Below are 22,905 nucleotides of genomic sequence, written 5' to 3' on the forward strand. Positions count from 1 at the left end.
GTGGAAGCAGCCCAAATGGCCACTGACTGATGAATGGATCAAGAAGATGTAGTATGCAAACACAATGGATTATTATCCAGCCATAAAAAAGAATGAAATTTTGGAGCACCTGGGTGGCTCAGTGGGTTAGAGCCTCTGCCTTCAGCTCAGGTCATGGTCTCAGGGTCCTGGGATCGAGTCCTGTGTCAGGCTCTCTGCTCAGAGGGGAGCCTGCTTCCTCCTCTCTCTCTGCCTTCCTCTCTGCCTACCTGTGATCTCTGTCAAATAAATAAATAAAAATCTTAAAAAACAAAAAAAGAATGAAATGTTGCCATTTGCAACAACATGGATGGAGCTAAAGAGTGTGATGCTAAACAAAGCAAGTCAGAGAAAGACAAATACTGTATGATCTCATTCATACGTGGGATCTAAGAAACGAAACAAACAAGCAAAAAACAAAACAAAACAAACAACCAAAGGAAAAAAGAAAGAAACCAAGAAAGACTCTTAATTATAGGGAACTGTTAGTTGCTGGAGGGGAGGTGGGTAGAGGGATGGGTGAAATAGGGGATGGGGATTAAAGAGTACACTTACCATGAAGAAAAAATAAAGTGGAAAAAAAAAACCAAAAATTTAAAATTCAGAGAAAAAAACTGCCATCCCCCCACCCCAGTTACATTTCAGAAATTAAGCTTGGGGGCGCCTGGGTGGCTCAGTGGGTTAAAGCCTCTGCCTTAGGCTCAGGTCATGATCCCAGGGTCCTGGGATGGAGCCCCACATGGGGCTCACTGCTCTGGGGGGAGCCTGCTTCCCCCGCCTCTCTCTGCCTGCCTCTCTGCCTACGTGTGATCTCTATCAAATAAATAAAATCTTAAATAAATAAATAAATTGATTAATTAATATAAAGAACAATGCTTTATTCACCTTGCACAAGAAGAATATGTCCAAACAATGAAGCCACAAATAGAATAGGCAGAACGCTGATGGTAAAAGACCCAGAGTTTGTAACACTCAGCAGAATTCCAGTAAGTCAGTAATTTCTTCTACCAAAAACAATGTTTAAAACCTCAGCAAGTATAGTAAGGAAATTTCATGGAAGTCAGCAGAAGGAATACGAGTCCCAAATGACTTTGAATTCCCCATGGTCTTGGGATGTTTCTCCATTCCTAGCACCAGCCCCTTTATTTCAATATCAAATCACTGATAAGCTTGGGCTTGTGGTAAAGAAATGAAAACTGCCCCCCCCCCCACGGAATCCATAGAAGATTCTGTAGCCTAGGGGAGAAAGATTTGCCAAAAATCAGACTTCAAAACTTTTTCAGATGGTTGAGAGCACTGCTAAGTTCCTTCTCCCTGACACTTTTTAAATATTCCTTCCTGTTTCATTTAACATTCTTGAAATCTCAACATAGATACACATGTGTTATTAAATAACAGCCAACAGAGGGCCCACTTCTACTGACATGGGTCCTAGATTTTTTTTTTTTTTTTAAGATTTTATGCATTTATTTGTCAGAGAGAGAGCGAGCGAGCCCAAGCAGGGGAAAAGGCAGGCAGAGGGAGAAGCAGGCACCTTGTAGGACTTGATCCCAGGACCCTGGGATCATGACCTGAGCTGAAGGCAGATGCTTAACCCACTGAGCCACCCAGGGGTCCCACGGGTGCTAGATCTTAAGATTCCCTACTGTTTGGAATCATCTCAAAACTCTTCCCACAAACAACTTAAAAGCGCTGTTTTATATGCCTGTATAACCTAAAGCATTAATTTCATTTCTAAACTTTTAGTTAATATAAGAGAAAAAAGACTAACCCGATTAGCCCTATTTATTTGGTGGTTTACACCAAACCAACAGGACTGACTACAGAGTCTCCATGTATCTTACCACTGAAATTCATGGGCTTAGACCTCTCCCAGATAGATCCACAAACAGGGATCCCAAAAAAGGAGTTTGGACTCCACCAAACATTCTGTTCTAGGGGGCTGATCCTCTGGATCTTCCAACGATTTCCTTCCAGTTTCTGTTTACTGACAAACATTTTTTCCTAAGCTTCCTATGCAGTACTTTTGTTTCTCCTTCTGGGTCTTTTCTGTAGTCCTGAAAGTCTGTGCTATCTAGGTGAAGCAATCTGAAATCTTCCACTTCCAACTGATCACTTCTGTCTATTTCTGCTTCCTTCTCTTCATGATTGTTCCAGATCATTTTTTTGGATATCAGGTCAGGTTTCTTTCCCAACCAGCTTTGGTTCATCTGTCTCCTTGTCACCCACACCTCCCAGGCCCCAACACCTACTAACGAAAAGATTAAAATATTTTCTTTTTCTCATGTTACATATAAGTAACCAACAGTAATAGCAACGAAGGGACCCAAAGTATTAAAGAATAATTGGGGTTTGAACCTCCGCATATACTGAAAATTGGGTCAGTCTATAAAATCAAACAATACATATTATAAAAAGAAGAGATTTTCTTCTCACTGATAAATACTTAATGACAAAATCTAAGACATTTTCCCCTTCTTCTTAGAAAAGTAAGCCGTATCTTCTGTAGAAAAATATAGAGAAACAGTTTAAGCTACCTACTAAAACAGAACTTACTTATGGCATATAATGCTAAATGAATAAAGCAGGACACAAAATTCTATTGCTTACATTATCACAACAATGTAAAAAATAGATGCATCCAAAAATACTGGTAGGTAATACACAAAGTTTAACAGGAGCTTCTTTGGGCGGGCAAACTATAGGAGTGTTTTCTCTTTTCCTATGGTTTCTAAAATTCCCAGTCTTATTACTGTGAGCATTTATTGCTTCCACAACATAAAAAGATTATTTTTTCCGTAAGTCTTATTTTGGTACAATATTCTATATAAAATCTTCTCTGGCCCACTCTCTGCCAGCCAAACCTAGGGTAGTAGATTCAGCCATGCTTCCTGTGCAGAGCTGCAAGGTACCGGGTCTTCCCAAGCACAGAACCAGGATGCCAGCCAATTCCATCACCACCCCCCCTCATGTCTCTACCTCCCTCCTATCTTGCCGCTTGAGAAAAGTTAAAACATGCTCACATGGTTCTTGTTTTAACCAATCTGCTTCACCAATCCTTCATTTTTTTCCATCCAAATAGTCACACAATGTACGGCTACAGGTAGGTAAGTTTCAAGCCACCTTTTTTTGTCCAATGCAGGAAGTGGTGAATAAATTATTGCACGAAAATCAGCATCAGTAGTGTCACCAAATCTGGTCTGACACACATAACTTCACTCACACTCTGGAGTATCACTTGCTAAGATAGCACGAGGGTCACCTTCCAGGAGCTTCTGTAATTCACCTGCCACAATGGCACTCTTATTTCCCAGTCCTCAAGGACAAACTTCACTTTTAATTGAAGTCTTCATTACTAACGAGGCACACAGTTCTACTTTTTCAAATTCAACGCTTTCAAATTAGAGTTTACAAGACAGCAACTGTATCAAGCCATTTGCCACTTGGCTGACCCAATGATGGTTTTATGTATCTTCATTTACGGGTGGGATTCCAAGAAGGCAGCTGAAGCTCACCATCCCTCCATATTCCTACACCTGCCCCCTTGGTCCTGCTTGATGTCCACTCCCCTTCTCCTTGGCACAGCATTTGTAGGGGCCCACTACTGAGCTTCTATTTTTTAATCCTATTTAGTCCTACAGACTTGAGCCAAATGGACCCTTTCTTCCTTCTTCATTTCTCTACTGACCCATCTCATCTATGTTTTCTAAATTCATATCCTCCAAATGCTTGGCCCTCTTTCTCCATTCTACATGCCTACAATGTCAAGGAAGCACACAATGAGAAGTTCTGGTCTGCAGCCTCATAGTACCCGTACTGGATAGCAGGCCTTCAACTCATATTCTCCCCTTTGAGGCTCTTCCAGCATCCACAGAGAGCAGAGCCATCACTCCTGCATGTCCCCTTACTACTCGCTGAGGTGGTTCAGAGGCACTGGCTTGGATGAGCTTACTAGCTGTTATCCACCCAAGACATCATCTCTGCAATCAACAGTTCTTTTCAGTGTGTGAACTAATGGCCAGTAGGATTTTTAATGCTCTGGTGGTTAACCATACAAAGGGAACTTCCAGGGTAATAAACTAAAGTTATAAGTTAATTCCTCAGCCACACTAATCACACATCACACACACAGTAGACATACGTGGCTACCGGCTACCATTTTGAATAGTACAGATATAAAAAAAGTTCTACTGGAACAGCACTGATGTTGTTTATGAGAGCATGCTAAACCAACATCATACCATTCTGAATAATACAAGTCAGCAAAGAAATTAACCTCAACCCCACATTTATCAGCATGTCCTTGGAGACTGAGTGGAATGTACACACACATAAAATATCACAGCAGTTTAGAAGTGGCCTTGTGGAAAAGCTGTTTCCATTTCCAGAATCCAGCGTATCATCCAACTACTGCTCATTGCCTCCTGTCTTGTTCTGTCCCAGAAGGTTCTTTTAAAATCGATTACCATTTTCTTAGCATAAAGTCAGGTAACTTTTTTCAAACCAAAAAGATTAAATGAAGAAAAAAGCCAATGTTAGCTTTTTTCTTTTTCTTTTTCTTTTTCCCTTTCAAGGAATAATCATTCATGGCCCTTTTCATAACTCGCTGGGGATTAAAGTCACAGGAGTTTGTCTCAAATCATATATTATGGTCCTCCTCAGACACAATGATGCTACTAACAAAACACACGGTTTCGGGCAGGCTACTACACTCTCCTTACCACGGGCCTTCCTGCCCAGTAAATGTACCAGTTTGAGAATGGAGTTTTTAACAGTGAAAATTAAAATTGTCCTATGTAATACTTGTAACAGCCAACACTTCTCCCCCACCGCCAGCAATTTGTCTCGGTAAACATTCTTCAAAGCTAACATTCCTCAGGGCACGATGCAATCTGTAGATGAGACATCCTGTATGCGTGAGCAACAGCTCTGCTCCTGGATTTAATGGCCTACTAGAGTCATTCAAACGGAGGTGTTTGCTTTCATTGCTCCTTCCTCTTCCCCTCTTCTGGAAGTACATTATTCCCCTTACCTTATATAGCAGATGGTAAAAGTGTGCAAATCGCCTGGTGGAGTCTAAGTTTCTAATTCAATTTCAGTATTAGTACCTCGTTTTAAGGAGGTTGGGCAAACACCACTGGCTTGGAGCCAAGCTACCAGCCATACAGTCAATGGACGCTGATGGTGGTGCTTCCTCCTCACCCTGCTTTATTCTTCATGATCCACGCCCTGCCATGTTGTCACTGCTCTGCCTGTGCCTGCCAAATGTGCCAAAGACACTCCACTGGCCTCCAGTGAGACCTGTGTGCCACGAACTTCCCAGACCCAGCACCACCCCCACTATTAAACTCACCCTGGGGATTATCTTGTTCTTCCCCCTTTTACATCAGCCTGAGCACTCCTCCACCACCACGACCACCACCACCCCACTCACTTCCACTCAGCCCCAGAGGTCTGCACAGACCACCCACGGGCCCACAAGAGACATCAGCTGATGGCCCAGTTTATGTGCCTCCAGCCTCCAACTGCTTCCTCGGGCTTGAACTCAAAGGGAAACTATGCAGTCCAGGTTAGCCCCCGAGAACTAGCAAGTGGCCAAGGAGCTCTGGGGATATGTCCTCAGGAGATGTGACCTAGAATGTGTGGGCAGATGAGAACGTCCAGTCCTGGGGAAAAATCACCGTCACCCTGCCAAGGGTTCTCCTGGTGCCCCAACCCACACGCAGTGACAACATCTGGTACTTCCTCAGTGTCATCTGCTCAGCTCCAAGGGCGCCCCCAACTGGGCATCAAAATGGGATAGCAGTAAGCCTGGGGTTTCAGGAGGAAGGGAGTTAGGAGTCTCAGGTCCACCACCTGCTGTCTGCCAGGGGCCTCGGTCACTTCACCAGAAAATGAAACTGGTACCTACCTCAGAAAAGTTACGAGGTAACTAACACAAAACTAGTCCCAAGACAGAGTCCAGCTCAGAGGTCAACTGGTCAGGCAAAGCCTTTATTGCTTTGTCTCGACTTGTTTTTCAAAGGATTGTAAATGAATCCTCAACCCTTGAACTCAGAGTATTTTACCTGCTGCTGCAACAAAAATGTATCTGTGTTGGTTTCAAAAACTAGACAAAGCTCCCAGGAAGGAAGGTTTTATTTTAAAATTTCTTTTCTTCCAGTCCTCTTTATACCCAGGACTGGCATACTCTGAGGAGTACAGGGGTAAGTGCTCTTTTGGAACATACCCAAATCTAGACGGTCCCGGTCTCCGTGCTCATTTGGTTGAACCACCAGGTTTTCCATGTGCTGGAAGAGATGAAGTCAGGAAGGGTTTTAACAGAATTTACTTATGGGCCCCAATTCTGTTGATTTTTTATCAACTCATGAAAGCCACCTCAGAAAATATCAATGAAGACATGTCACATGTCTCGCCACACATCAACAAAACTAGTCTTGTACTTAATTCGTATTATTCAAGAGCTACGAAAGGGAAGGACCTGCCCCACGAGGAAGCCCTCCCGAGGTCCTTCTTCCCAGAGGCTGTCTCCTGGGCATACTCCTGCAGCCACACTGCTGGCAAACATCTGGAGCTATGCATCTTTAAAGAAAAACTTGTTTCGGAAAAGGTGTATAACGATCTTGCATATATACAAGTGCAACCCAGAAAGACATCCAGCTTGGGTCATAAAGAACAGAGACCGAAAATTCAAGTTATTCTGAAACTAATGATGTATTTTATGGTGACTTAAAAAAAAAATACATTTTTAAAAAATTTTTTCAAATAAATAAATAAATAAATAAAAATTTCAAGTTATTCTGAACGTGACATGGTCTACCCTGCTGGAGGTTTGTTTTTGATTTTTTTGTGGGGGAGGGGAAGTAGATTTTTTTTTCTTACCACTAGATCTTCACTTCTACAGCAGCTCTGGGGGAAAGTTCCAAAAAGAAAGAGGGGCAGAGAATCTTTACCTTTACATTCTCCTTTTCAGGTGATGATCTGCTGGTTGCCAAATTCTTAATCTCTGCAAAAGGAATGATCCTCATCAGGATCTGATAGGAGCTTTCATTAAAAAAAAAAAAAAAAAAAAAAAGGAAAGAAAACCCAAAAAGTAAACAACAATTATTCATGAATTGCTGTCTTTGAGGAGCTAGCCTAGATTAGGCTTCTTAAAAATCAACTCTCCACAGAATATGTGACAGCCCAACTGCCACACTCTGGTAATATTTGTGTGGACTGAGAGGTAAACAAGCCCAGGACATCTTGCAGGAAATCCTGAGGGGAAAAAAAAATCATTAAATCAACAAATGCCCCTGATTCAAAAGGAAGGCTGCTCACAGAATAAAGGCTCTTCAAAATAGCAGAGATTTTAAGAACATGACTGGTACCTACCTGAGGATATCCCACATGTCTAGTTCCTCAAATACCACAGATTTCATGTTTCAAAAGGGCATCATTCATTCCAGATGAGGTCTGGCCTTTCCTCGGACATCCCTGTAAGTCCGCAACACCAGCACAACCCTTTGGCTCCCACCGCAGAGACTGTTGGGCTGAGCACTGACAGGCCCCAAGCACACTGGGTACCCTTCTTCTGAATAAAGGCTTTCCTGGAAATATTAGTGGTCAGGATGTTCCAGGCTAAACCGGAAGGCTCATTTAAGGGGTATTTTTCTCCGGGTCTGGACTGGTTCTTTTCCCACCGAGTTGCCCATTAATAAGAGCCACTGTTGTTGATATTTAACCACCAAAAGCAGGTTTTGGTTGGGGAAAATAAGCACTGGACACTCCTAGCAAGGGAAGATAGAAACCTTACCAACAAGTGTATGAATATACACTACATGGGCCCAAGGCCTCCTCTGGAGCCCTCAGCTGCCCTGCCTAGTGCCAGTTCTGGGGAATATCCCCTAGTTTACCTAGATAGGTCCCCACTCCACTTTGCCAGTCAATTAACTGAAGTTCAGACCTCCCGGTAGATATATTCAAGCTCCTCTTATTGCCAGGCACAAAGCTAGGAGGTTCACTCAAGTTCTTACTTAGAAAAAGTGTAAAGTACTTCCCTGACAGGTCATAGTAAGGCAAGGACAGAGCAGACGTGTCAACTTTCTCACTGTCCTGATGGGTTTTTTTTTTCTTTAAATGTGCATAACACAGCCATCAAAAGAAATGAAATCTTGCCATTTGCCACAACATGGATGGAACTAGAGGGTATTATGCTGAGCGAAATAAGTCAATAGGAGAAAGACAATTATCATATCATCTCCCTGATATGAGGGATTTGAGAGGCAACGTGGGGGGTTGGGAGGCAGGGAAGGAAAAAATGAAACCAGATGGGATCCGGAGGGAGACAAACTATAAGTGACTCTTAATCTCACAAAACAAACTGAGGGTTGCCAGGGGAGGAGGGTGTGGAGATGGTGGTTGGGTTATGACACTGGGGAGGGTATGTGCTATGGTAAGTGCTGTGAAGTGTGTAAGCCTGACGATTCACAGAACTGTATCCCTGGGGCTAATAATACATTATATGTTATAAAAAAATAAAAATAAAAAAAATAAAATGTGCATAACAGAACCTGGGCATTTACCAACAAATAATGAGGTATTTATTCTCCACAGTTTACTGCTATTGAATCTATAATCCTTATTAGCCCCTTAGTTCAAAATGAAACAATAATAGCTTCAATTTCACATGGTCCTGTCAACTGATGTCAGCAGGGATTAAGGACCTGCGGGCACCCAGCCTGGGCAGCTTCTGCTCTCTGGCGCCCCCACCTACCTATAAATGCACATCCCACACAAGGCCTCCAGGTGGCAGCAGAGGAGCGTTTGCAGAACAACGCGGCCTGCACTGGGAATGCCAAAATGAACCAGCTTCACCCTTCCAAAGACTGCTCCTCAGGTGCCAAAATACAAAACCTTAACATAAAGCTTTCTGCCCATCGCACAGATGCAGACACTGATGGGGAGCCCCTGTAGAACATACAAGGGATTTTGTTTTGAACACACATACCCAAACCCTAAAAAGTTGGCTAGGTGGGGAAAAGAGCGCCAAGATGGTGAAGAAAGGGAGGTAACGAGAGCCCAAGTTTCCACAGAAACTTCAACCTCAGCAGCAAGAGAGTCGCACACATTTTTATTTCACGACTGTAAAATACCCCTTTAAAAAAGCTGTTTCAGGCCACATGCTCTTGAATTTAGGATTCTGCATTTCTAAAGAATTATGTACCTAGAGCATTGATGAAAAGGAACAGCACATTTTGCTCGATTGTGCTAATGCAGAAGGCTACAGCAGCTGAGAAAATCCGGCTTGCAGTAACAGAAGCAGTGTCACCACGGCCCAGCTTCCTGCCCCTCTCAAAATATCACTGTTTGCACACTGTCAGCCTACAGTTTTCCGTATCATCTACTGCATTTTTATTTTATTTCAGGTATAATCTAATTAAAGGCAACTTTGCCACAAACTATATCAGAGAAGGCAAGTGTTTATAAAATTTGTACTTCATCACTTCAAAAAATAGCTTTCCAAGCTATTAAACCTTTATGCAAACATTATTAAAAATATTCATGACAGTGTATAGATTCGGAGAAATAAAGTATCTTTAATTAATCTGGGACAGCAAACAAGTACATCCTAGAGCTTTTAAAGAACTGGGCACTCATTTGACCGGAGTTTAATCAAATTGCTCTCGGAGAGTTTCTGCTAAATGACTAGGATCCTTTTACACTCACTCCACTGCAACACCAATCAAATCACTCATTGCTATAGCAACCTCGGGGCAGAGATAATGATATCAGTAACTTCAAACTCTTCTGTTTTAAAGGCCTATTAATCTTGCCTGCATGGCCCACCCAGGATTATCCCTTCTAAATCCGATTTACCAAACTTAATAGACTTGTTTTCTTATTGCCAAACTATAATGGAACAATAAATAATCTCTAATATTCATGTTCACTAGTGACACTGCACCAGCAAACAGGGTTTTCAAACAATAGGGGTAAGTAGCTCTGAGATTACTACCAGGGTTTTGTTAAGAAAGAGATTAGCCTAATAGATCTCAACTCTGTGTTAAGTCTTACCGTCCCCTTTTTGAAAAATGGGACCACAGAGGCTAACTTAGGCAAAGCAAAAGCTCACACTGAAAATACAGGATGGTTGGTATTCTCCTTAACTACCCTTTGCTGGGTCATCTGACTCCTCGTAGGAAGGAGGCAAAAAAAAAAAAAAAAAGAATCATGATCAGAGCCAGCCAGACAACTACTCCTGCTTCATTCCTGGTTCAGGTTCAACTGTGCACAATCAAGTTCCCAAGAGGGTTAGATTGGCAGGGCATCATCAAAAGTAGAACTGAAAAACGAGGGTCCTGCTCTCAGCTCACGCTGCTTCCTCCACAAAGGCCCAAAAGGACTGAGAGCAGTGCAGAGTCTGTGAATGGATCCTTTTCTCTCAGCAGATTGAGTTCTGGGAAGGCTGGGTCCAAATTGATTTTGGCCCAACCCTTGAATCCCCAGTGCCAAGCGAGTGCCTAGCATAGTAAAGGCACTGAATAAATGCTTCTCTCCTCCACCTCAATCTGGTGGCCCAAAAGAGCTGATGAAATGTAGGGAATCATTAGGCAAGCTCTAGGTCAGGACAGGGAAGGGAAAGTTGTTCGCTTTTTTGAAATACGAATTGAAACACTTTGAATACCAGCACTGTTTATCACAACTTCTGAACTGCCAGACTGAGCAGACAGATGAATGCTTTTCCCTTAGCTGCCTCCCACCCCTCCAGCTAATGCTCCAAACCACCCTTTCCTTTCCAATTAGGCACTGGTGTTTCCCTTCTAACAACTTCAGTTTATGACTTCAGGATTTTATCCTACTATGTATCTACTATTCACAAATCCCAGAGAACTAAAATGGCAGAGGGGACAAATTTTAAGAAACTCTCCTGCTCTTTCACTCAGAGACTATTTTAACCCTGGGCCCTTTTGTTTCAGTATCCTGATTTCTCCATTTTTTCCTAAAAGTGGGAATACGGTAAAAACTATCTTTTGGGGGCACCTGGGTGACTCAGTGGGTTAAGCCTCTGCCTTCGGCTCAGGTCATGATCTCAGGGTCCTGGGATCGAGTCCCGCATCGGGCTCTCTGCTCAGCAGGGAGCCTGCTTCCCTTCCTATCTCTCTGCCTGCCTCTCTGCCTACTTGTGATCTCTTTCTCTCTCTCTCTCTGTCAAATAAATATAAATTAATTAATTAATTAAACAAAACAAAACAAAACAAAAAACTATCTTTTGGAATCCCCAGTATAAATATGGACTGGGAGAAAGGATAAGGCGATTATCTGTAGAAATATCAGCATAAGCCTCATTAGTCTGTAAGCCCCAACAGTCCATTCAAAGTGAAAAAGCGTTGCTGGGTCCCTGCTGAGCCACAGGATCAGCCAGGGAGAGGACATCAAGGTAGAGAAGAAATTTCTGCCCTAAAGCAACTCCCAATGGGTTATTTAAATGTAATTTTCATACTTGCACTCTACATCCTTTCAAAAAGAATTTGACATCTTGTTTTAACTTTTTTTTTTTTTTTAAGATTTTTTATTTATTTGACAGAGAGAGATCACAAGTAGGCAGAGAGGCAGGCAGAGAGAGAAGAGGAAGCAGGCTTGCTGCCAAGCAGAGAGCCCGATGCGGGACTCGATCCCAGGACCCTGAGATCATGACCTGAGCCAAAGGCAGAGCCTTAACCTACCCAGGTGCCTCGTTTTAAGAACTTTTTAAATTTAAATTACTTGTGGCACTTTTTTTGAGCCACAAAAAATAATTAAGAAAGGAAAAAAAGGGGCGCCTGGGTGGCTCAGTGGGTTAAGCCACTGCCTTCGGCTCAGGTCATGATCTCAGGGTCCTGGGATCGAGTCCCACATCAGGCTCTCTGCTCAGCGGGGAGCCTGTTCCCTCTCTCTCTCTGCCTGCCTCTCCGTCTACTTGTGATTTCTGTCAAATAAATAAATAAAATCTTAAAAAAAAAAAAAAAGAAAGGAAAAAAAATAAAACCACTGTTAATGTTTTAGAATATACTTCTTCTCTACATGCATATTTTTTTAACAGCTTTAAGGTATAATGTACTAATGACCAATTTAAAGTGTACAATTCAATTATTTTTGACATTCAGAATTTTGCAATCATTACCACAATGTGAGAACATCTACATTACCCCCAATAAGAAACCCTGTACCCGTTAACACCTACTACCCCTTTCTCCCCAGCTGCCCCCAACCCACCCCAAAGGCAACCACCAACCTTCATTCTTTTTTTTTTTTTAAGGATCTTATTTATTTCTTTGACAGTGAGAGAGATCACAAGTAGGCAGAGAGGCAGACAGAGAGAGGGGGAAAGCAGGCTTCCTACTGAGCAGAGAGCCCGATGCGAAGCTTGATCCCAGGACCCTGGGATCATGACCTGAGCAGAAGGCATAGACTTAACCCACTGAGTCACCCAGGCACCCCAACCAACCTTCATTCTTAATGAAGTCTTCAGTCTTAGTGGATTTGTCTGTGCTGGATATTTCCTATAAATGGCATCGCACCACATGCGGTCTTTTGTATCGGGATTCTCTCACAGAACGTAATATTTTTAAGATTCGTCCATGTTATCATCCATCAGTAGTTCATTCCTTTTCATTGCCAAATGCCAGTCCACTGTATGGACGGACCACATTTTGTAGATCCACTCCCGACAGACATATAGGTTGCTCCCGCTTTTTGACAGTTAGAATAATACTACTACGAACATTTGCATACAGGTTATTATGGAGAAGGAGGTTTTCATTCTATCTAGGAGTATCATTACTGGGTCATATGGTAACTATGCGTATTATGTTTTTATAATATTGCTTGGGGTTTGTTTTGTTGACATCTCCAGTGTGCATTCGCCCACTCCCCTTAAAATCTCCAACAGTGAAGAACTTACGGGGCAGAAAAAAAAGATGCTCAGCCCAAAAATTTGGTTGCAACTACCACATAAGCAAAAGCTCTAAATCATGCCATCTCACACTGAGGTCATGAGGTAATTTCCCTGATTTACTCAACTGCTTAAATAAATGAGGCAAGTCATACTGGAAAGACACAAACAACATTCAGTTTTATTTCGTGGATACTTTTCTGTCCCTCTGACCTCCCACTTAGATTCTATTTAAACTCAAGAAATAAACTCTTTAGCTATATTTTCAACTTAAGCTTATTTCAATTGTATTAGACTCCTGATACAATCAGGCTCCATTAATGCTAGTCCTTGCCTCTAGCTTGCTGATGTGACCCAGCTACAACCAGTATCCATCTGAACAGAGTTTGTTACATCTGGATGAGTTCTGAAGAAGCTGAGATTCCTTCCAGCTCAAGCTAAGATTCTCCTGATAAGTGGGGGGAGGCAAGGAGAAGAATTTATCTTCATGTGTGAGAAAACACCAGTATTGCAAGAACAAACAAAATGAGCATCATATCAACTTGATATCCTATTTTTATCCTTGGCCCTTTGATGACGAAACTCCCTCTCTTCTGTGGGTAGGAGGAGAAAGTAGATTGGCAAAGTCAGCCTTTAAAGGAAGCACAGAAAAAGCTGAGCTGTTCTGTAAGATGAAATGAACAATTCCAAATCACTTCCCAGGGCTGGAAAGTAAGTACATTCCCTGGGTATGATTTGTATTGTCTCGAAAATGTTAAAATACTTGACATTCAGGTGAACAACGCTGATCAAGTCCTTGGATGGATATTCCATTGTGGGGTTAAGATAAGAACTCCACATCCAACTGAGTAACCACCCCCACAGATCAGCCTAATTGCCATCCTGAAATCCCCAACACTGCAGGTCCCAGCAGCCGTCCTGGTGGAAAGGACCTGCATCTTGACAGACATCGGAACCATATTCATCACTTCTAAAAAAAAGCACTCAGTTACAGTATTTAAAATGAAGGCTCTTGGAAAGGAAATCTTGCATTGGAAAAGCCCTCTTGTTTTCCCCATAATTCACAGGAGACACTCAAAGAAGGAGACTCCCCCACCCAACTCCCTCTTCACATTTCACTCACCCAGAGCACACAGAGAAGGGCTGCATCTTCATCTAAGGAACGGTTCAAACAAAAAAATCTGCTCACCTTGTTACTATGGCAGGAAGAGCTACGTCTCAGTATCCCAACACATGCATGATTACCACCAAATCCACCCCAGCACGTGTTACAACTTGCACTTGTAACTAGCTAGCTTTGCTACGATGCTTCCCCATGGCTAAGCATCAACGGGCAGATACTAGTCCAGAGGCTCTAGCTGTATTTGCTCATTTAAGCCTGACTAGAATTATTAAATGATACGCCCAAGTCATCATTTTGCACAAAAGGAAACACAGCTGAACAACCTGCACCATGTCCAGAAGCCAGATCATGGCAGAGCTGAGGTTCCAGCAGAGTCTGTCAAGGCATGCCTGTACATGTGGGTCATAAATCTTCCTTGTAAGAACTTTATGAGACAGGTCAGTCATGTGGAAGAAAGCTCATTTCAAGGCAATGATTCCAATTTTGCACTTCTCCATCACATAAATGCTGGAGAGACATCTCCACCAGCAGCCCCAAGACTAAATAGCTGAGTGTTCTCGTACCTAAGAGTGGTGGATAGGTTACAGACTGAGAGGTCAGAGTACATGGGCCTGACCTTCTGACTACCTGGGCAAGCTGCCTCACCTCAGACAAGTTACGTGATCTCTCTGTGCTGCCACTTCCTTGTGCATAAAATTGGGAAAACCCACTCCCGACACCCAGAAATGTCCCTCTCCATAACCACTGGCCAGTGCATGCCATGAACGCCCCAACTTTGCTCCGCTCACAGCAGCATTCCCAACACCTAGAACAGTGCCAGTGCTCCACAAATACTGGAGGGCAGTTCTGTAACAGTCAGCTCCTCGAGATGAGGGTTTTTGCCTTTGCTATTTCAGTTACTGCTATGTCATCAGTGCTTAGAACACTGCCTGTCAGGAAGTGAGCACTCCAATGTTCACTGGACAGGTAAGTCAGTGAGCCTGCAGGACACTCGACGGCCTGCCTGGGCTGTGTCTTGTGCTTGGATCCACAGACTATCCCGCCTTTCTCACGGGGTCATGAGATAGAAGCCTCTCTGCCCTGCAGGGAACTTCCGCTTCAGCCCTGCAGAAACGGAGTCTGCCTCCCGTCCTTTGTGACTACATCTCAAACTCCAGTCCCAGCTCCCCCTTTCCTTGTGAATGAAAATATGGAACATAATTAATGGAGAGAAAAAGGGGGGGGGGAGGGACTATTAACACAGAAGTTGAGACAGCCAGTCACACATGGGTTTGGTTTGATCTGGTTGTGGTTTCTTTAATTAACTACACAAGAATATGAAACAAAATGGAGTCACGTAACAGTCAACGGGATTGCAGTGGTTCTGTTTTACAGCACCAGAGACTCAAGGCAGTCAGGAAGCTTCCAAACAACACCAGAAAGCGCAGCGGGGTGTGTGGCGAGGCACGGGTGTTCTCGACAGTCAGGACAACTACAAGTTTTACAAACACAGATACCCCAAGCCCAGCTCCCAGTGTGAGCATTACCTACTACTGTACTAATGGATGTGGAGGACCCAGGTGATGGTGAAAGGGCAGGAAAGGGCAGGAGCAGTGGATGTGAGAAAGAGCAGCAACCACCTGTTCCTTACCCAGACCACCTCCATGAGATGGTCCAAGAACCATGACAAGGGCATTCTTCCATGAACCATTGAGAGAACTTTTACATAATGTGGCACAGGAGCCACGATGGCAGGACTTAACTAGAAGCTAAAAAACATTAAAGGTACTCTCGGCTTCCACAAGGAATGGGGGTTTCATAGATGGCATTTTCAACATATTTGGTCAAAGAATCCTTGTTTTTCAAAGCATCTCCTGCGACTGGGGTTTTCACAATGTTTGTCAGGAAATCCTAGAATAGGATATCAAATAGGAACAAAGAAGGCAAGGGACAAGAGAGTCAGTTGGTGGATTAATACTAATAATTAGCTTACTCCTCTGAGCAAATTAAAAAGGTGAAGACGTTTTGGTCATTTCGTCCATTTGGAGTAACTGCCCATCCTTCTGGGAGTATGATTACAGTTACGAACTATGGGAACATAACTGGCTCGCTGACAATAATGACACCATTTATCACCCTAATGGGGACAGGAAAGCCCTTCTCCAGGACAACACTCTCATCTTTTAACCGATGGCAGCTACAGATACAAGCTTAGGGTTTCCTCCTCCACTCTCTGCCCCTGGAGAAACATAAAAACATGATCTCTTAAGAATCTTCTAGTAGGGGGTAAAAAAAAAGAATCTTCTAGTACGGTTTCACTTATTTGTGGAGCATAACAAATAGCATGGAGGACATGGAGAGTTAGAGAGGAGAAGGGAGTTGGGGGAAATTGGAAGGGGAGGTGAACCATGAGAGACTATGGACTCTGAAAAACAATCTGAGGATTTTGAAGGGGCGGGGGGCGGGTGGGAGGTCGGGGTACCAGGTGGTGGGTATTATAGAGGGCACGGATTGCATGGAGCACTGGGTGTGGTGTAAAAATAATGAATACTGTTATGCTGAAAATAAAAAATAAATTAAAAAAAAAAGAATCTTCTAGTAGGTCACGAAGGGAAAGTTTGCTTTGGGGGTTTAAATAAGAAGGGGGAAAAAAGCAGACTTTGACATTCAAAATGCTTTGTTTTTCCAGTTGAGTTGCCTACAGGTTTATGAATGGACAGAAACGGAGTAGTTTCTCTTTAGTTGACTACTGCCCTCTGCTTGAACCTGAGAACAGTCTCTAATATTTCCTCCAAAAATATACAAATCAAAGCATTGCCTAGAAGGTCTGCCCAATACACACACACAAATGACTTGAAGTTGGAGCACTTGAGTTGCTGTCTTCTGCTTACTGCCTGCATGACTCCAGCTGTATTACTTTGGCTGCTCCTAGACCCATCAAACCCAGCCCATCTAAAATGGGGTACATTTTTTGCCATGATCCTGCTTCCTGTAAGGTCTATCCCAGTTAGGGACATACAAGAACTGAAGGAATCACCCTCCTCTCTCACCACTGACGCACCACCTTCAGGGCAGTCCCCACCTGTCCCTACCTCTCCATGATCATTACACTGCTGTGGTGCAGACCCTCTTCAGTATTACTTACAGCAGTGTGCCCCCCCCCCATTCTCCCTCATCCCCGCCAAACACTCCAGTCTGCACTCTACATTCTCACAGCGGCCTTTTGAAAGTAATAATCTAACCTGATTTGCTTGAAACAGCTCTCACAGCTGTCAGGGTGGAGCTCCAGTTCCTTGCCTTGTGTACAAGCCAGGTCACTATGCCTCCCTCCCAAGGCTGTTTTACTGGCAACACACACACACACAAACACACACACCACCCCTAATCAACAGGAGTACAAAATGATCTGCATTTCCCTTGATGCATCGTGTGATTCAGAACTCTATATTGCGTACATTTCCATTGTCTGGGATTTCTTTCCTTCTGTATGATCACAGCTCCAGGGCCACCTCTTCCAGGAAGATTTCCCTGACCACTCCACCATCCCACGCCACAGATTCCTCACACCAATATTTGTATATGACTCCTACTGGACTTACCATAATGTGCTGGGGCAGCTTGTTTTTCTGCCCCAATCCCAACTGTCAGTCCCTTAAGAGCAAGAATTTAAACACTTGGGGCGCCTGGGTGGCTCAGTGGGTTAAGCCGCTGCCTTCGGCTCAGGTCATGATCCCAGGGTCCTGGGATCGAGTCCCGCATCGGGCTCTCTGCTCAGCAGGGAGCCTGCTTCCTCCTCTCTCTCTCTCTGCCTGCCTCTTTGCCTATTTGTGATCTCTCTCTGTCAAATAAATAAATAAAATCTTAAAAAAAAAAAGAAAGAATGTAAACACTTATTCAGACCCTGCTTTGCTCTCAATTAGCTTAAAGGTGGATTAGAAGGGGAGAAAATACACACGTAAAAATGACCAGAAAACAAAGCAAGGATGAGAGCTTCATAAATAAGGATCACACAAAAATGCAGTCAGCAGTACCCTACACATAGGCAGGCCAGAAACTTAGTACCAAGTTTTTGGTTTTTGTCAACCAGCTACAAGAAAAACACCTGGTAAGTTACAGGCAGAGCAATAAATGCAAGTCAAACATTCAGGAGAAGGCAGCATTCCTGATAGGAAACCAGAAACAGGTTTCTCCTACAGGTTTTTAGGAGAAAGCACAAGGTGACCCACCACCTCCTTAGGCAGGCAGGAACTGCCCCCCTGCAAACTCCAACCCACCAGTACATCATCTAGAGAACACAGATGTGAGGGCAACTCCTAAACACCAAGCCCCACTGCTGAACTTAATCCAGAAGTGTGTGTGGGATGGATGGGCCCCACAGACTTCCAACAACCTGCTAAAAACCTTCCTTACCCAAGACTACTTTTATTATTTTTTTTAAATTTTATTTATTTACTTGACACACACAGAGAGAGAAAGAGAGAGAGAGAGAGAGAGAGGACAAGCAGGGAGACAAGCAGGGAGAGTGGGAGAGGGAGAAGTAGGCTTCCCACTGAGCAGGGAGCCCAATGCGGGCCTTGATCCCAGGACCCCAGGATGATGACCTAAGCCGAAGGCAGATGCTTAACCATTGAACCACCCAGGTGCCCCATCCAAGACTACTTTTTAACAAACATGGAGGCCAAGAGTTGAAGATTTTACACCTGACAAATAAGTGAAATCCAACTCGTTTATGTTGCCAGACACAGGCAGAATCAAAACTATTCACCAGCAGTCAATTTTGGTGGCTTCAGGGCAAAGATCTTGCCCTACTTTTTCTCCCTAACCCCAGCATCCAGCATGGTGGTTCTCAGCCTTATCAGACTATTATCCCTTTACACATAACAGATATTTTATAATGTCTCTCCACTCTCCTGAAATGGAATAATATAACCATACCTTAATATATATGTCCTCATCCTCACACATAATTTCAAAAAATAAAAAATATTCTAAAATATAAAGGAAAAGGGAAGACTTGATAATCAGATAATACATATTTCAGTATATAAATTGTTTGCCCAAACTACCTTATAAGACATAATGACAAAGTCAGATTCCTACAACTACTAAGATTTGGGATTAAAACCAAACAAACATGAAATCAGAATCTGTCCAAGAAGTCAGGACTATTTAAGAAAAAAAATAATAATGTTCCCCAGAGGGGCGCCTGGGTGGCTCAGTCGTTAAGTGTCTGCCTTTGGCTCAAGTCAAGATCCCAGGGTCCTGGGACTGAGCCACACACCAGGCTCCCTGCTTGGCGGAAGGCCTGTTTCTCCCTCTCCCACTCCACTTGCTTGGGTTCCTCTCTCACTGTGTCTCTCTCTTTATTTATTTATAAATAAAATATATAAATAAGTTCTTTAAAAAATATGTTCCCCAGAATCAAAACTTGTGTCTATCATGAAGACTTGCTAACAGATCAGACTTACTTATATATGGAAAAGGGAAAAAAAATTAAAAAACAGACATGAAATGCTCCTAGAGCAAATAATACATTATATGTTAATTTAAAAAAAATGTGAAATGAAGTCGATTGTGTGCCCAGAGAAACTGCCACATTGGAGAAAACAAAGAAGTACAGGATTCCTGCAGATGAGCTGGGTTTTATATACAACTGAGGGATCAATAATGCATTATTTTCTTAAAGATTTTTTTTAAATGTACTTATTTGTCAAAGAGAGAGAGAGAGTACAGGGGGAGAGAAAGAGGGAGAAGCAGGCTCCCTGCTGAGCAAAGAGCTCGATGTGGGGCTGAATCCCAGGATCCTGGAATCATGACCTGAGCACAGATACTTAACCAACTGAGCCACCCAGGTGCCCCTCAATAGTGCATTATTAAGAATATAGCTCTTGGGGCACCTGGGTGGCTCAGTGGGTTAAAGCCTCTGCCTTCGATTCAGGTCACAATCCCAGGGTTCTGGGATGGAGCCCCGCTTCGGGCTCTCTGCTCAGCAAGGAGCCTGCTTCCTCCTCTCTCTGCCTGCCTCTCTGCTTGTGATCTCTATCTGTCAAATAAATAAATAATATTTTTTTTTTTAAAGAATATAGCTCTTGCTGGGGATTCCCCAAGTAGCTGTGTACGCTCAGTCTCGGAAGCCCCATGAGGACTGTCAACATCTGTGTGGGACCACCTGGGTTGGGTATGACGGTCTGCACCCTGTGGCTCATCCAGCCGCCCCTGCCTTCAGGCCTACATGCCAGTGGTCATCTCCATCCCCTTCAAGACCAACTAGCCCAGGGCAGAGCAGGGCTCCACAAAGATGGAATGAGCTAAGGGGCCAGTGACTGAGGAAGGACAGCCATATTCTCTTTATGTTCAAACTTGAACATGAGAACACAGTGAGTCAGGAGAGTAGCCTTAAGATCAGGAGGGTGGCAAGGCCTGGTCAAGGGCACTCAGTAAATGCTAATTGAATAAAAAGTGGCAGCAGATTACATCGTTCAACTCTGCTAGAGCAAGCAAGGTCCTTGTGTCCCACAGTCCTGATCCTGTTTGCGAGTCCCCTGGTCCCTGCCACCTTCACAGCCCACTTCAACCACCAGTTAACTTGTTAGTCCTCAGCACTTTCTGGGTTCCTTGGGGTGGGAAAGGAGCCTGTGTACCTTCTTCAGTTTCTGCAGCACTGGATGGTTTGTCTCCTCTTTCCTCTGGCCTGGCTTCTTGATCTTCAAGAGTCTAGGGAAAGAGAAAAATAAAAAAGTCAGTGAAAACAATCAGTGGCTTTATATATGTGACAAGGAGATGGAAATCACAAACATGGGTCTGGGAGCTGGGACGGGTGAGCCAGTCTGGGGAGGTCTGGAAAGACAGGGTGGGTAAAGCTGCTTGGAGTACACATAGGCAGCACCCAGGAAGATGAGGAGAGACACTTGGGGGAACCGAGAGGCACGGGCTACAAATGTCCCTGCCATGAATCTTCTAGTGTCCTACATCACAAGCAGAAGGGCCTCAGGCACATAATGCATGAACCAAAAAAGGGGCCAGAAGAACTGCAGGTGCCCATCCTGAGCAACCCCTCCCCATGCCATAAGACACAGGAATCTGGGGGGCAGGACCCCCATCACAGGGAGGACCCAGGTTGTGCACAGGCCTTGTTTGGCAGGCCAGTGTATGCTGGTGCAGGTTGACCTGGATGAGAGCAAGTTGGGGGCCTCAGAGACAAAGTGCCCTCCTGGAGCTCTTAGCATTTTCTTTTCAAATGGTTACTGCCCGGTCATTGAACGATGAAGAGCCACAGAATTATATACTGATGTGCCAAACAGTGAAACAGCCCAACACTGCATCCACGCATATTCCCAAGCAGACACATAGGCACCCTTGAGCAGGGAGCCCTGCAAATGGCCCAGACCCCTGAATACTCATGGGCATCTTATTAATTAAACTCAGTCTATCAAGCGCCTTGCTCTTGACCATTTCAGAACAACATTCTGAACCCACAATAACAAGAGCAACAAAAAGCCATGAAAATATACACAGTTAACCAAACCACAAAGGGGAGGAAACAAGTGCCCACTCACCTGCACCCCGCCCCCACCCACCTTACTCACAAGATGCAGTATTGTCTCTTCTAGGCCCCATCACGGAATTACAGGGTGGACCAGAGCAGATATGTACTGGGAAGCGCCATGGAGATGGGAGCCTGAGTGCCTAGAGTCCTCAAAGGTCTCACCACTCAGGCTCAAGGCCCAACACAAGCAGCCCACATGATTACCTGGAGTCAGCCCTCACCCTGAAACCCTAGTCTTCCGGTGAGGGTAACTGCTAAGCCTACCTGAAAAGGGCATCAGAGAATGCTGCATCCTGATTACAAAACAAAAATGAAATAGGAAACTACTTTTTTTTTTTCATGGGGTGTATTAAAACAATTTTTATTCTTTTTAGTAAATTTGGATGCAATTGTAGGACACTTAAATTTCCTAGTTGCCTTATTAATTTTAGCCAAGTTCTAGAACTAAATTCTCAACGTTCTGATTAACAGAAAAAACTGTTATGAGGAGAGAACTAAAACATGACTGAAAAATGTAGCTAAGGGGACATGTGGGTGGTTCAGTTGGTTAAGCGGCTGCCTCTGACTCAGGTCATGATCCCGGGGTTTTGGGATTGAGCCCTGCATTGGGCTCCCTAATCATCAGGGAGCCTGCTTCTCCCTCTGCCTGCTTCTCCCCCCGCTTGTGCTCTCTCCCTCATTGACAAATAAATAAATAAAATCTTTACCAAAAAAAAGTGCTACCCTCCAAAACACGGTTCCCAAAATAATGACTTTGCAGTGTGTACTCTCAAGGAATGTGAGTTATTATACACCAGAACGAACAGACATACACACCTTGAGGAGAAAGGCTCTGTCCCAGTAGTATTTCCTGAAGAGTTTAATATCTGCCTCCAACAAATGCTCGGCTGTGTGGTTTAGCGTCAGGGTCAACGTCTCTGATGAGTGAAGATACTGCAGGAAAGCTTGTTCACTGAGCTGCACTCTGGAGAAGCCTAGGGTGCGTCTGCCCTGGAAACTGAAATGTCACAAATCAAAACCCCCTGGCAGTTTCAGAGGCATCAACCCCAACATCCCACTACCCCCATGGCCCCCAATTACCAATCCAGCTGGCAAAATGATCCATGAAAGCCACCTACTGACAACAAATACGTAAGATCATGTAAACAGACGCTAATAATAAAGCCACTTTCTTCCCCTACACAAGTTGCCAAGTGAGGAGCTATTCACATACACTACATACTTTACCCATCACTTGTAGCACGAATGAAACTAGTGACTTCTAAACGTCGTATTTTACTGCAATATTTCATTCTCTTTTTAATTCAAAAAGAGACCCTCTTGCTT

The 22,905-nt window shown here is 43.7% G+C and overlaps 1 protein-coding gene across 7 annotated transcripts in view; it reads right to left on the reverse strand.

Annotated features, from left to right (window-relative positions):
- Positions 1 to 22,905, reverse strand: part of ARHGEF28 (Rho guanine nucleotide exchange factor 28) — a 314,268-nt gene that overhangs the window by 132,298 nt on the left and 159,065 nt on the right. For 6 of the 7 annotated variants that reach the window (XR_001181930.2, XR_006604999.1, XM_013063682.2 and 3 more), the window contains 4 exons: positions 22,396 to 22,576; positions 20,675 to 20,747; positions 6,972 to 7,024; positions 6,248 to 6,308 (listed from right to left, as the gene is read on the reverse strand). Coding sequence is in view for 5 of the 7 variants with exons in the window: in XM_013063682.2 (XP_012919136.2) it covers positions 6,248 to 6,308; positions 6,972 to 7,024; positions 20,675 to 20,747; positions 22,396 to 22,576 (368 nt within the window). In the remaining 2 variants the exon portion in view is untranslated. The remainder of the gene's footprint in view (positions 1 to 6,247; positions 6,309 to 6,971; positions 7,025 to 20,674; positions 20,748 to 22,395; positions 22,577 to 22,905) is intronic. The other variant, XM_013063681.2, reaches the window with a different exon arrangement.

Source organism: Mustela putorius, unplaced genomic scaffold (genome assembly GCF_011764305.1).
Source record: "Mustela putorius furo isolate JIRA1106 unplaced genomic scaffold, ASM1176430v1.1 tig00537350_pilon_pilon_pilon, whole genome shotgun sequence".
Taxonomy (NCBI): Eukaryota; Metazoa; Chordata; class Mammalia; order Carnivora; family Mustelidae; genus Mustela; species Mustela putorius.